The 15,003-nt window shown below is 34.5% G+C and overlaps 1 protein-coding gene across 3 annotated transcripts in view; it reads right to left on the reverse strand.

The window, feature by feature from the left end:
- The window catches only part of Arl13b (ADP ribosylation factor like GTPase 13B), a 62,879-nt gene that overhangs the window by 33,357 nt on the left and 14,519 nt on the right, over positions 1 to 15,003 (reverse strand). For all 3 annotated transcript variants that reach the window (XM_047564836.1, XM_047564835.1, XM_047564834.1), the window contains exon 3: positions 9,741 to 9,990. In XM_047564836.1, the coding sequence (XP_047420792.1) occupies positions 9,741 to 9,990 (250 nt within the window). The remainder of the gene's footprint in view (positions 1 to 9,740; positions 9,991 to 15,003) is intronic.

Below are 15,003 nucleotides of genomic sequence, written 5' to 3' on the forward strand. Positions count from 1 at the left end.
AGGGTCTTCCTAAATTGCCTAAGCTGGCTTCAAACCTGCAAAACTCCTGCCTCAGCTTCCTGTAGCTGGGTGCATTCATCATGCCTGTCTCTCAGCTCCTCTAATTCATTTCCATCTGGAAATAGCCTACTGTCAGCAACAATAATATTCAAATCTATCATAGTATTTACACAACACTAGGAAAATACTGCACCAGATGCTTTAAATACGTTATTCAGAAATTCATATGACAACAGAGGCTTTAAAATCTTTATTTATAAGTGGAGACACAAGAAGCTTAGAAAGAATAAGTAATCTACCCAAGCCCTGTCTGACACCAAAGTCCACACTTTTTTCTACCCCTATAGTTCTCAATTTTTGCTGTGCATCAGAATGATCTGGAGAGCCCCTGGGCGAGTGGGGAGAAATAAAACCCAAAGCATCCCTAGTGTTATGGTTTAAATATGAGGTTTCCCCCCTGATGCTCGTGCAGGAATAAAAAGGTTAGATTCTGAGAACTGTAATCTGACTGACAGATTAATCCACTGAATGGATTACTCATTTAAATGAACGGACTGGTTGGTTAACTGTTAGCAAGAGGGGCATGACTGGAAGAAGTTACTTCACTGGGGACTTGCCTTTCTTTCTTTTTCTTCCTCTGTCTCTTGCTCTCGCTTTTCTACTTCCTGGTTACTATGAGGTGAACAGCTTTCTTCATCATGCTTTTCTGCAATGAAGCTCCATCTCACCTCAGGCCCAGAGCAACGGAGTCAGCTAACCATGGACTGAACCTCTGACACTGTAAGCCCAAATAAACTTTTCCTCCTCTAAATTGTTTTTATTGAGTATTTTTGTCACAGTGACAAAAACATAACTAACACACCTAACATCACCCTCAGAAGTTCAGAAGTGGAAAAAAAAAATATAGAAGTTCAGGAAGTCTGGGTTGATGCAGAAGGTGGTCCATAGACAATATCTTGCTACCTAACAAAACCATCAAACATTTTTCCTTGTTATTTTGTTTTTAAATAGAAAATAATGAAGAATGCATGGGTGATACAGGGATGGGAAATTCTGCAGGTCCCAGAGAATCAACTAACTGTAGCTTTAATGAAAACTACTGTGGCTCCAACTATAATTGAAGGCCATTAAGAAACAAAAGGAAGCCCTCACTAAGAAATTCTAGAGTAAATAAATAAATGAAACTAATGATGGCAGCCTGGTAAGGCTGCATTGAAAGTTGACATATCGTAGGCCAATGGGACCTATAACTTTAGTGAATAGAGGTTTCAGAGGGTGAAATTCCTAAATTATGGAACTAACCACTATATCTGAGAGTTAACTGATTATATAACACAAGTAGATAATTATGGGTCTCCAGCATTCTAAGAGGTCACCCAGATTCCATTTATTATTTAAAGATCTGATATGGTTTGGATGTGAGGTATCCCTCAAAAGCTCATGTGGGAGACAATGCAAGAAGACTCAGAGGTGAAATGATTGGTTAAGAGTCTTACCCCAATTAGTGTATTAATGCCCTGACAGAGATTAACTGAGTGGTAACAGAGAGTGGGTAGGCTGTGGCTAGAGGAGGTGGGTCATTGGGGATGTGCTTTTGGAGTACATATTTTGTATCTAGGAGTCTCTGCTTCCTGATCATCATGTGAACCACTTCCATCCACTACACTCTTCCGCCATGATGTTCTGCCTCAACTTAAGGCTGAGGAAGAGAGCTGGTTGTCTATGAACTGAGACCTCTGAAACCATGAGCCCCCAAATAAACTCCTCCTCCTCTAAAACTGTTCTTGTCAGATCTTTTTGTGTTACAGCAGCAAAAAAGCTGAATAAAACAAACAAAAATAGTAAAAATAAACTTGACTCAATCCTAATGACAGGATAATTCATAAGTGACTTAACTCTGTACACTTATAATAAAGGATACAAATCAAAGAAAATTACAAACTGAAATTTTCCTATAATACTATCAAGACAAAAGATTAGTCAATAAGCATATAAAGGTTACAGACAAAAATTCAATACTGAAAAAGTAATAGTAAAAGCCTGATTATTATTTCTTCTAATATGGAAACTTACTGCTATCACCATAAATTCCTTTTGAAATTTGATGAGAATTAGAATGTGCTTCCCAAAAATCACATGCTTGCAGAATTATATATATATTTTCGGAAGGTTCTAGAAGCCTCTATGTGAAAGACCCAAGGTAAAAAAACTCATATTAAAATACTCCTAACATCTCGTAAGATAGGATAAGAGATACTATTTTTTCTTCCCTGAGTAAAACACACACACACACAATCTCTTTCTCTCTCTCTCTCTCTCTATATATATATATATAAATTTATATATATATAAATTTATATATATACACACACACATATGTACATAGATATAGATATATAGATATAGTGATATATATATATATATATATCACTTTCATTATAAGTATCCAATTTACAAGATTTATCCTAAAGTTAAGTTAGATCATATAACTCCACTAAAAAGCTGTTTTTAACAAAAAAGTAACAAGAAAGTATTCCAATAATCCAAATGTGCAACATAAGTAGAACTGTTATTTTTCTAGAAGAAAAGTTTAGCTTGTGGGCTTCCAGACTTATTCTGGTTAAATACTAAGATTCAACCATCCTCAAAAAATGGTGGTGGAAATAATATGTTACCTCTCTGAGAACAACTTTCTTCAAGATTATACTAGATATAGGAGCTATAGAAAGAGCATGTGTCTTCTTATACCACTGGGGTAAACTTGGTATGCTGAAAATCTTCAGAAGGTTAAGACACTTAATATACCTCATATCTCAGTTTATTTCACAGGTAATCAACAAACAGTACATTGTGTTATTCATGAAAAGTTTTTATGGTTAATTTTGAGCTTAAAATTTGGAATTAATGCTGATTTCAGTGCTCTTTATACACCTGCAAAAATTGCTATTTTTTTTTTTTTCTTTTCTCTTGGAAAGCCTTCTTTGAAAGACTAGTAAGAGGTTCTTTTTTTTTTTTTTTAAGTTATAAATGGCTAAAACAAGAGTTTGTGGGTAGGGATGGTAAGGGTTATCTTCACCTGTTAAGGTTACCTTGAATGTTTTCCAAAGACAAATGTGGAAAAGGCTTGGAACTCAGTCTGGCACAACAGGGAGATGTCAGAACCTTTAAGAGGTAGAAGTTAGTGGGAGGTCGTCAGGTCATTCAGAATTTCGCTGCCTTTTGTCCATGCCCTGATACCTTCCAAGAGAGGCTGAGCTTAAAGGTAATAACTATGCTGTTCAATGGAAGCAACTTCAAAGTAGCATAGCATTTAGGTTGTGGCATATTATGGGCTATTTTTATTATGAGAATAAGGAGCAAAAAGGAACAGAACAGAAATATATGGAAAACTTGCAGTTTGACCAGAAAAGCAGCACGAGTAAAGGGACATTAAATCCTTTGTAATGGTATGTATAACAAGAAAGTTCTTTAATCTAATTTATAATAGAATACTCATTTTCATCTGAAACCTCATCAGCATAACCATTATTGTTCACATTCCTCTCAGCATTCTGGTTTTCTGAGCCTCCATCAGAATTGTTCAATAAGCTCTGCATCCAGCATTCTAGGTTTTCTCTAGCCTGCCTCTCCATGTTTCCATATTTCTCCAGCAAAATAAATCCACATTGTCAGTTACAATCAGAGAAACAACTCTATTTCTCAGTACCAATTTCCCGTGTTAGTCAAATTTCCACTACTATAACAAATACCTAAGACAATCAATTTATAAAGTAAAAATATTTATTTAGGCTCACAGTTGTAAAGGTTCCAGTCCAAGACTGGTTGACCCTTGCTTTTAGGCCTTTGGTGAGGCAGTATAGCACAGCAGGAGCGTATGACAGAACAAGATCAAGAAGTGGAAGAGGAAGAAGTGACTACAACATCAGTATCCCCTTGAAGAGCATGCACGGATGATGTAACTCTCCTTAGGTACCCTCTCTTAAAGAGTGTCCCTGAGTTCCATTCCCAGTAACCTCCCCCAAAAAAGAAAAAGAAAACTACAGACCAATATCCCTGATAAAGCCTGAGGTAGAAATTCTCAATAAAATACTAGTAGTTCAAATCCAAAATCACACACAAAAAATTCTATACCATGATCTAGTGGAATTTATTTGAGAGATATAAAGATGGTAGGATATGTGCAAATGAATAAACATAACATATCACTTTCACGAACAAAGGACAAAAGTCAAATGATGATCTCAATAGAAACAGAAAAAGTGTCCAATAAAATTCAATAAACTTCATGATAAAACCTCTCAAAAATAAACATGGGCTGGGTGTGGTGGTGCATGCCTGTAATCCCAGTGGCTTGGGAGGCCAAGTCAGGAGGATTACAGGTTCAAGGCCAGCCTCAGCAACTTTGTGAGGCCCTAAGCAGTTTAGTGAGACCCTGTCTCAAAATAAAAATTTTTAAAACGGCTGGGGATGTGTCTTGGTGGTTAAGAGTCCCTTGGTTCAATCCCTGGTTAAAAAAAAAAAAAAATGAAGCATGGTAGTAATATATCTCAACATGATAAAGGTTATATATTGAAAACCTACAACTAACTTCAGAGTGAATGGGAAAAGTCAGACTCATTTGCTCTAAGACCAGAAACCAGACAAAGATGCCATTTTGATCAACCTTATACAAGATGGTATTGAAGGTTTTGGCCATAGCAATTAGGCAAGAGAAACAAATTAACGACATTCAAATGAAAAAAAGAATTCAGATTATCCCTGTTTGAAAATGACATGATTTTACATATAGAAAAAACTGAAGACTCCACCAAAAAACTAGTAAAATTGATCAACAAATCCAGTAAGGATGCAAGATATAAAATGAACAAATAAAAAATCTATAGCTTTACTATAAACATCATAAAGAAAATTGCTGAAAAAGAAGTCAAGAAAGGAATCCATTCACATTACTTAAAAAATATATAAATGAATAAATAAGAATAAATACAATCAAGACAGTGATTGATGCCTACAATGAAAATGACAAAACAGTCATGAAATTGAGCAGGACACAAAAAGATTGGAAGACATCTCATGTTTACAGATTAGAAGAATTCATATTGTTAAAATGTCCATACTACTTCAAAGTGATTTATGGATTTTATTTAATTCCTTTTTAAATACCAATGATATTCTTCACAGATGTTTAAGAAAAAGCTCTCCTAAAATTTTTATGGAAACACAAAAGACCCCAAGGAGCCAAAGCAATCCTGAGCAAAAATAACAAAGCTGGAGGGCATTACCACACCTGGTTTGAAAACATTAGTTCAAAGGTTTAGTAACTAGAACGGCATGGTACTGGCACAAAAACAAACACGTAGACAAAAAGAATAGAATAGTAAATTCAGAAATAAACCTAGGTTATTTTAGTCAGCTTTTTCACTGCTGTGACCAAAATAACCTGACAAAAACAATTTTAGAGAAGAAAAAGTTTATTTGGGGGCTCACAGTTTCAGAGGTCTCAGTCCACAGACAGCCACTTCCACTCCTCAGAGATCAAGGTGAGACACTATCACGGCAGAAGAGTGTGGCAGAGAAAAGCCACTTAAGATATCACATCAAAGAGCAAAAAGGGAGAGACTCCACTTTCCATATACAAATTATATACCCCAAAGTCATCCTCGATGACCTATCTCCTCCAGCCACACCCTGACTGCCTTTAGTTACTACTCAGTTAATCCCTATCAGGGGATTCATTCACTGATTAAATTAAGGATCTCATAACCAAATCATTCCATCTCTAAACCTTCTTGTACTATCTCACACATGACCTTTTAGGGGACACCAAATCTAAACCATAACAGTATTTACAACCAACTTATTTTTGACAAAGGCAGTTAAGAACAAACATCAGAAAATATAAATGTTTCTTCAATAAATGGTTCTTAGAAAAATGGTCTGTGTTCAGAAGAAAGAAAGGAGACCCTTATCTCTTACCATTGTGTAAAAAACAACTCAAAATGCACCACACTTAAATGTACAAGCCCAAACTATGAATTGCTAGGAAAAAAACCTAGAGGAAGTGTTTCAGGACACTGATATGGGCAAGGATTTTTGGGCTATGACCCCCAAAGAAAAGAAAAAATTGACAAATGGAATAACATCAAATTAAAAAGCTTCTGTACAGCAAGATAACCTACTGAAAAGGAAGACAACTTAATGAATGGGAGACAACCTAATGAATGGGAGAAAATATATGCCAACTATTCATCTGACAAGGGATTAGTTTTCAGAATATATAAAGAACTTAAATGATTCAACACAAAAAAATCCAATTAAAAAACTGAGCAAATGGGGGCTGGGGCTACAGCTCAGTGGCAGAGCGCTTGTCTATGTGAAGCCCTGGGCTCAATCCCTGGCACCACCCAAAAAAAACAACAACAACAACAAAAAAAAAAACTGAGCAAGTGAACTCATAGTTTTTCAAAAGAAGATATATAGTAAACAAACATATAAAAAAAAAAAAACTCTCATTCACTATTATGCAGATGAAAACCACAATAAAGAATCACCTCACCTCAGTCAGAATGGTATTATTAAAATGACAAAAAAAAAACAAAAAAAAAAACCAAAACTAACACTAGTGAGGATATAAAGAAAGGGGAACAATCATGCACTGTTGCTGGAAATGTAAATTCGGGAAGCCATTAGGGAAAATAGAGGAGAGGTTCCTCAAAAACTTAGAAAACTACCATATTATCCAATAATCTCACTCCTGGACTTTCATCTGAAGGAAAATAAATTATTATCAAGGAGACACCTGTATACCTACATTTATGGCTATTACACTATTCACAATAGCCAAAACAGCAACCAAGATGTCCCTCAAAAGATGAAGAGATTAAAAAGTATAAAAACAAAATGGAATATTATTCAGTCATAAAAAGAATGAAATCTTGTCATCTGCAGCAATATGGCTATAACTGGGGAATATTCTCTTAAGTAAAACAAGGCGGGCATAGAAAGACAAATACTACATGAACTCATTTATATGTGGAAGTTAAAAAAGTTGATCTCAAAGAAGTAGAAAATAAAATAGTGGCTACCTGAAGGTAGAAATAGTCAGGGAGGGCAAGGATGAAAGAGAATCATTAATGGGTACCAGGGGTACAGTATTCCCCAGACAGGAGGAAAAAAATCCCAATATGTTATACAATACAGTAGTACAACTATGGTTGATAACAAATAAATATTTCAAAATAGCTAACAGGACTGAATGTTCACAGCACAAACACAAATCTCAGAATAGCAATGTCAATTACTCTGATCTGAATCATATTACACATTTTATACATATATTGAAATATCACATTGTACCCCATAAACATGTACAATTCCTATGCATCAATTAAAATGTATTTAAGGGGAAAAAAAAAAACTCCCTTGAAAAAAGTTGGTCAAATAATAAACCATCCTATATTTCATAAACATACTATCCTTTCCATAATTAATCCTCATGTCTTTGTAAGTTCTCAATGACTACAAAATTAAAATGGTGAAATAATCATCCTGGTTGTGTACTTTTTTTTTTTTTGTACTCAGGAAATTTGCTGAGAGAGATGACAAAACTGAAAGCAGACATTTTGCTTACAATTATCTGATTACTCAGAAATCACTGCAGTCACTTAATTGCAAGCTCCTGCCATGGAGCTTTTCCACAGAAATCTGCAAGACTGACTCAATCACCTTGAGTGCCATCTTCTTACAATTATCTTAATTATAAGGGTAAAATTCTCTTGGTGTCACTACCACTATAGGCATTCTGATCTTTCTTCACCTACTTCATTGTTTTCAATATATTTATCACTTAATATATGTCAGAATTTGTTAATTTTATTTATTGTAAACTTTACCTGCTAAAACATAAGTTCCAGAGGAACTTCTTTTCACTGTTTTTGTTCCCAAATTCCCCTCACCAGAATAGTGCCTGGCACAGAGTAGATACTCAACAAATGACTTGATGAATTAATATGTAACATACATGAATAAATGCACAAAAAATAGATAAAAGAAAAATAAATGACTTTGGTTAAATATGGACCCACAACTATTTTATGAATGACTAACAGTCATTATTATCTTTTGTTTTTTACAGTCATTAATATCATTTACTTTAGAAATTACTGTTCAGTCTAAGGGGTTCAACAAATTAACTTTTCATATCTATCTCTATTAGAGTTTTACTTCAGATTTAGTAAAGGTGAGAATGATTATATATACCACATACCTTCCCCAATTAGTTAAATCCATAAAAAGCTTAAAGTATAAGCTTTACCAGTAAATGATACAATTAGGTTTTTAACTTTTGTAATCAAAGCTTCCAAACTGCCTCATTTAAAAATCTTCATTTACTACTGAGGAACAATGAAAACTAAGACTTTTTCATCTATTTATATGATAAGTTGATATTTTTAAAATTCTTTTTTTTTTTTCCAAATTTTTTTAGTTGTCAATGGACCTTTACTTTATTTATTTATTTATATGTGCCGAGGATTGAACCCAGTGCCTCAAGCATGCTAGGCAAGCACTCTACCACTGAGCTACAACCCCAGCCCCGATATTTTTAAAATTCTTAATAATGAATCATAAGAATAAGGGGAAAGGAGTAAGAAGGCAAGGACAAATATTTAGTTAGCTTCAAGTTAAAAAGAAATTTAAACTAAGGAACTTTCACTTTACTACCGACCATAGCTATAGCGCCATCTGGTGTTTACCACACATAAATGCTATGAATACAAAAGACCTTTGTCACTTCTTTAAAAATGTTCAGGTGGTGGGACAAAATGATATACCTATATGACTAAAATGGTAATGACATAGATCAATGTGTAAGATGGAGCTATAGAAGTAAATATTGATAACAATGTGGCATTAGAAAAATAAACCATTTAAATAACCTGAAACAAGAATGTTCTCCAAAAAACAAAACAAAAGAAGGACAATGGCAAAACATGTTATTAAAAGAAGAAAAATTTGAAATTATTTTAGAACCTTTTTAATAGACAATTTCAAACTGCAAAATGTGATAGAAAGTAAATCATCAACGAAAACATGAGTTTATATTTGAATACCCAGTGTTATGCTTTGGATGTGAGGTGTCCCTGAAAAACTCATGTGTGAGATGGTGAAAGAAAGTTTGGAAGAGAAATGATTGGGTTATAATCTTAACCTAATCAGTGAATTAATCCCCTGATAGGGATGAACTGAAGTGGTAAGATGTGGCTGAAGGAGGGGGAATTGGGCGTGGTTTTGAGGTATATATTTATATCTGGTAAGTGTAGTTTCTCTCTGCTTCCTGATCAAGATGTGAGCTGTTTTCCTCTGTCACACTCTTCCACCACGATGTTCTGCCTCACCTAGAGCCTCAAGGAATGGAGCCAGCCTTCTATGGACTAAGACCTCTGAAACTGTGAGCCCTCAAATAAATTTCTACACCTTTACAGTTGTTCTGGCCAGATCCTTTAGTTGCAGCAGCAAAAAAGCTGACTAAAACACCCAAGAGATCTAATTATAAGGCTTGTTCTATAACATAGCCTTCAATTCTTTATCCCTTTTTTATAGATCAGTAATTCTGTTAATTACATACATTTTATTGTACTAGGGCATAACTATTTTAGCTAATTCAATAGTTTGTAACAGATAAACTTCCTTATTGCTTAATGTCACTACCCCTAGTCTACAATGACACTAATGTTACTTACACCAGTACAGGCTTTCCAGATATCCTAGGATGTCTTAACACTTCTGACATTGTCTCTTTTGTCTCTTCCATTCTCTCTTCATCACTGGAATCCACAACAAATATTACCCCATAGGACTCAGCATAGTAATTCTTCCAAATTCCCCGAATTCTTTTGCCACCTCCCAAGTCAAAGATGGTGACTTCAAACTTTCCTTGTCTAAGGTCAATTTTAGAAAATCCAACGGTAGGAGCTACATCTTCAGGATGTTCTGTTTAAAATGATACAAAAGAAAAATCTTTAGAGTTTAATTAAATAATATTAACTTAACTTTAGTATTTTAATGTGATTTAAATACAAGTGGAATGTTTACCACTTGTTTGTATAACAGACACTTCATCTGAACATATTGGTTTGGTGAGAGGCTAGATAATACAAAATATCCAACTACATTTTTCATTACATGCAGATAGAAATTTCTTTATTTTTTTAAACTGCTTTATAATCCCAGCACCTAATAAGTATTCAATAAGTATATGTTGAATGAGTGATTGAATTCTTGTCCTTAATACTATTTAATCTCCAACTTACAAACAATAAAACTTTCAACCATTCAACACCACAGTCACCCCCAGGGATAAATTCTGTGGAGTTTAAAAGAAAACCATGAACATTTAAAACATAAAATAGTTTAGAAGAATCAAAAAACAGGAGAAACTACAAAAAATAAAACAACTATTTTAACTATATAAAGCTACAACTAAAGATTTTTGAGAACAGCTTGCAAACAAAATAAATAGGCTGCATTATTTCTATAGGAATATGTTTTAGATGTTCCAAATCATATATAATTGGAGGTTTTCTGTTTTTAGAAGGAGTGCTTCTATACATGACAGCAAATAAAGGTCTAGGGTGCACATGATTATATCAGTCAAGGAGTGGCAATGACAGTAAGAGATTAACAGAAGATCCCTGAAGGTCATTAAAAAAAAAAAACTTCATAGGGGAGATGGAAATTAGGTCTAAAATTTAGGTAGGCAGAAGCATAATCTAAGCAAGAATGAAGAAAAAAGCAACAAACTGAACACTAACTGGAACAAATCCTTAAGGACTATAAATGCAGACTAAAGCCAGACTGAAGAAGGTTCCAAAGACAGAGAATAGAAAACCACTGAATACTGGCAGACTATTAAGGTGACTAAAGAAGTGCTTTATTAAAATTCATCTTGCAAAAGTTTCTACAGTGAAAGTGAACGACAGCTACTTTTCAGAAAAGTATGAATATAAAAACAAAGGAGTGAAAAAGATATAATCCATGAAAGATTAGTAGAACCTGCTGTTTAAAGAAACAAGTTCAAGTTTCATGTTTGTCTCTTCCATTTTTTCTACACCACTAGAATCTACTATAACAACTACTCTACAGGATTTTGTGTAGTACTGTATGATTAAAATGGCAGCAAATACTACAAGAGGCTTTTAAAATTGATGAATTAAACTGAAATAAAATTATAAATTTGTTTTCTCAGTGATATAAGCTATATTTCAAGTGCTCAAAAACCACATGGATTAAAGATACACCTTACTGGACAGAGCTAATACAGACCATTCCCATCACCACTGCAGAAAATAATATTGAACATATTAGTTTAGAGGGTATGATTCCCACATTAAACAAAACATTATAAGAAGATAAATGTAAAAGGCACTTTCTGGGCTTAGATGCAACTGAAAAACACATCTGCACTATACCACTTTCTTTCATCAAGTACCTCAGCACAGTTCACACAATGCCTGAGAAAGTTAAGATGTTTAAAGTCACATTTTTGCTATACCTTCATTATCAAGAAAGAGTAAAAGGTAAGATTAGACCTAATAAAAGCAGCCTGATCTTCCAGAAACAGTATCACACTAATCATTAAAAATATGGAGTTAGACGTGGCCAGAACTGGCTTCCACAGATAAAATAGGCAGTTGTCCTTGAGAATGAATTGAGTCAAGTCCCAGGAAATCATCAATAAAAACAAATCCACTACATTAGAGCAGAGGTAGGGAACTAATATGTACTGACTGTCTACTGGTAACAGAAATTTTCTAGGAATCATGATACAAAGATCAATAAAAATATGGTTGCTGTCCTCACAGAACATCAGTGCCAAAACAGAGACAGAATATTACTGAGGATAACAGAATTTTTATGTTCTGTGAAAAAGACTTAGGATAGTGTGAGGGAATTTAAGAAGAAAGTAAAAAGAGAGGGATGAGTTATAGTCTAGAAAGGCTTCAGAGAAGTGGAATGTGAATGAAGTCATAAAGCTACATAATTCTAACAGAGGGAGGACAACATTCTAGGCAGAGGGAGCAATATAAGCACAGATAAAATGACAGCAACATTCCCAATAAACTTATACAGACTAAGAATGTTTTTTCAAGTTTATTTCTAGGTAGAGTCAGGACTCAAATCCAAGTCCTCTCAAAAGCCTCTGCAATTGAAATACAGGTCTTTAGGACTACAAAAGCCAGATAAGGGACACCCTCTACTCTCTCCTGATTCCTACACAGGATTTGTGTTTCAATACTTAGGTACGAATTCAAGTACAACTTTCCCCATAAATCCTTTTCTGTTGATTCCATTCCACTTCTATTATCACCTTCACCCTCTATCATAATATCCTATCTTCTAAATGATCTTCATATTAGCCTACATCTTCCCATGAGGTGGAAACTAAGTCTTTGTATCCTTACCAGTCACCACAAAGTACACACTGCTTCAAACTACATGACAATACTGCTAAAATTGCTGATGCTGCCAGGCACAATGGAGCATACCTGTAAACCCAGCAACTTGGGAGGTTGAGGAAGGAGGATCTTGAGTTCAAAGCCAGTCTCAGCAACTTAGCAAGGCCCTGTCTCTAAATATAATATAAAAAATGGCTGGGGATGTGGCTCAGTGGTTGAGTGTCCCTGAGTTCAATCACTGGTACCAAAAATAAAAAATAAAAATAAAATAAAATAGCTGCTGCTGCTGCTCCTTTTGTTCTCCAATATATGTATCCATCCATCCATGCAATCATTATTGAGGACCTATTATAGATGAAGTATAATTTAAAAACCAAAAAAAATAAAAAAATAAAAACCAGGGATAAAAAGATACATTATATCCTCAATCCTAAGAATTTTAGAAAAGTATGTGTTAAGACATAATTCTGGAAAATCTAATATAAAATTCAAACATAAAATCAATATTTATTGGGTATCTGTTATATGCTAAGCCCTGTACAAGGATCAAGGAATACAAAGATTAAAAAGATCTACCTTTCTGATGTTAAAGAACTTAGTCTGTTGGGAAAAATGTATATAAACAAGTAACTATAATAAAAGAATACATGTAAATATCAAACAAAGCCGGAGACCAATCTATACACAGTATAACAACATACTATTAATCCCCAAATAACAATAACTTCCTACTAGGAAACATTATTGAATAATCAAGAGTTTGTTAGATTATTTTTTTTCAGGTATATAACTGTTTAGAATAGACTACAATTCCTAGCCTCAATGGCAACTAAATAGCCATAAAATGAGGTTCCAGCTAATGGTGTGCTGTTAAATACTTAACAACCAATTTAGAGAGGTGTGGAGGCATGTAACCCTGATATGTAGTGTCTGCCAATTTCAATGATGTAATACTGTCACTATGGCCAATTTCAAACTAATACTAAGTACCAGTGAGGTACCTGAACACAGAGTTGGGAAGAAATATGCATAACTGGCTTGTGCTCATTGGTGTGAGCCAATATGAGTAAGCAGGAGTGCAGTCCACTGCTTCCAGTCAATACCTCATGAACTATGTGATATAGAGCTTCTGGTTCATGATCTTAAAGAAAAGGAGCATGCCCTCCCTTTATTCTTACTCTCTTCCTTTCAACTGCAATGAAGATTATAGAGAGTCACCTTAGGTCATGTAAGTGAGGAAAACCTCTAGGGATCTCAAAACAAACAAGATAAAGAGTTGAGTCCCTAACATCATGGAATCCCATACTGATCCTAGACTACTTTGGGCTAGTAGCCCTTAGGTTACTTCCAGAGAGAAAATAAACATCAATTTTGTTAACCACTATTACTTTGGATATCTGTTAGAGCCATCGAACCTATGTTCAACTAATATAATTGCTTTAACATCCATGAAGAAGTGAAGTTGACTAAAAAAGTAAAGTTCATGATAGGGAAGCTACTGTTAGATTAAGAAGCTATTGTGACATTCACAGAGGGTTTGACATTAAGCAACAGTAATACAGCTAGAGAAGAGCAAAAGAAGTTAGCAAATACAGAGACAAAATAAAAGGCCAAGAGGTAAGAGAGGAACTGTAAACAAGTGTAGAAGCAATGGGAAGGATACTTTAAGAAAGTTGCCTACTACATCTAAGGAGAATGGTCTAAAAAAATGAGACCTCAAAATTAGCAAAAGTGTCCTTAGAGGATTTATAGTCTGCAGAAGTAAAGATATAAACAAACAGAATGCAATTAAGTAGTAGCTATAAGTAAGAGTAAAGGAAAAAAACAGCAACCTGAATATAGTGAATTCTACTTATTGGTGTAGTAATGTTGGTGCAAGACTTCACAAAGGAGGAGACTACATGAAAAAAAAAAGTTGTTTAAAATACATAGATCTAGGGCTGGGGAGATAGCTCAGTTGGTAAAGTGCTTGCCTTACAAGCACAGGTCCTGGGTTCGATCCCCAGAACCGCAAAAAAAAAAAAAAAAAAAAAAATAGATATTCTCTTTAGTAGGAAAAATATAACAACAAAACTACAAAAGAATGAGAAGGATTAATTTAGGGCACTTCAAATAGTTCTAGCTAACTGGAAACCTAAAAACAAAATTAATGTAAACAACCAGTCAGTCACTGGAGAAGGCTAAAGGGTAAATAAGAGAAGAAGTACAAAAACAGAGCAGAGGAGAACTCAAGTTAGAGGCAACTGTGATTCTTAGTACTTAGGTGATACTCTAAGCACAAAGTAACCAGTGGATATATGGATGTGGGACACAGAAGAAAAGGGGTCTAACAGAAAAAGAATATTCTAAGTCCCCACCACATATAAATAGGTCTGATTAGCAGATCCGTGCATGTCTGCTTTCTTGAATGTAAGGTTTGAAGGAATGGAAGAAGTGAAGAAATTTAGGTAAGGTGTCATGGACTGCACGTCAGATATGCTTTGCCGCCTGTTATTATACAGCCCACAAGCTAATAATGTGTTTTATGTTTTTAAATTATTGAAAATTA

This window comes from Sciurus carolinensis, chromosome 9 (assembly GCF_902686445.1).
Source record: "Sciurus carolinensis chromosome 9, mSciCar1.2, whole genome shotgun sequence".
Classification (NCBI taxonomy): Eukaryota; Metazoa; Chordata; class Mammalia; order Rodentia; family Sciuridae; genus Sciurus; species Sciurus carolinensis.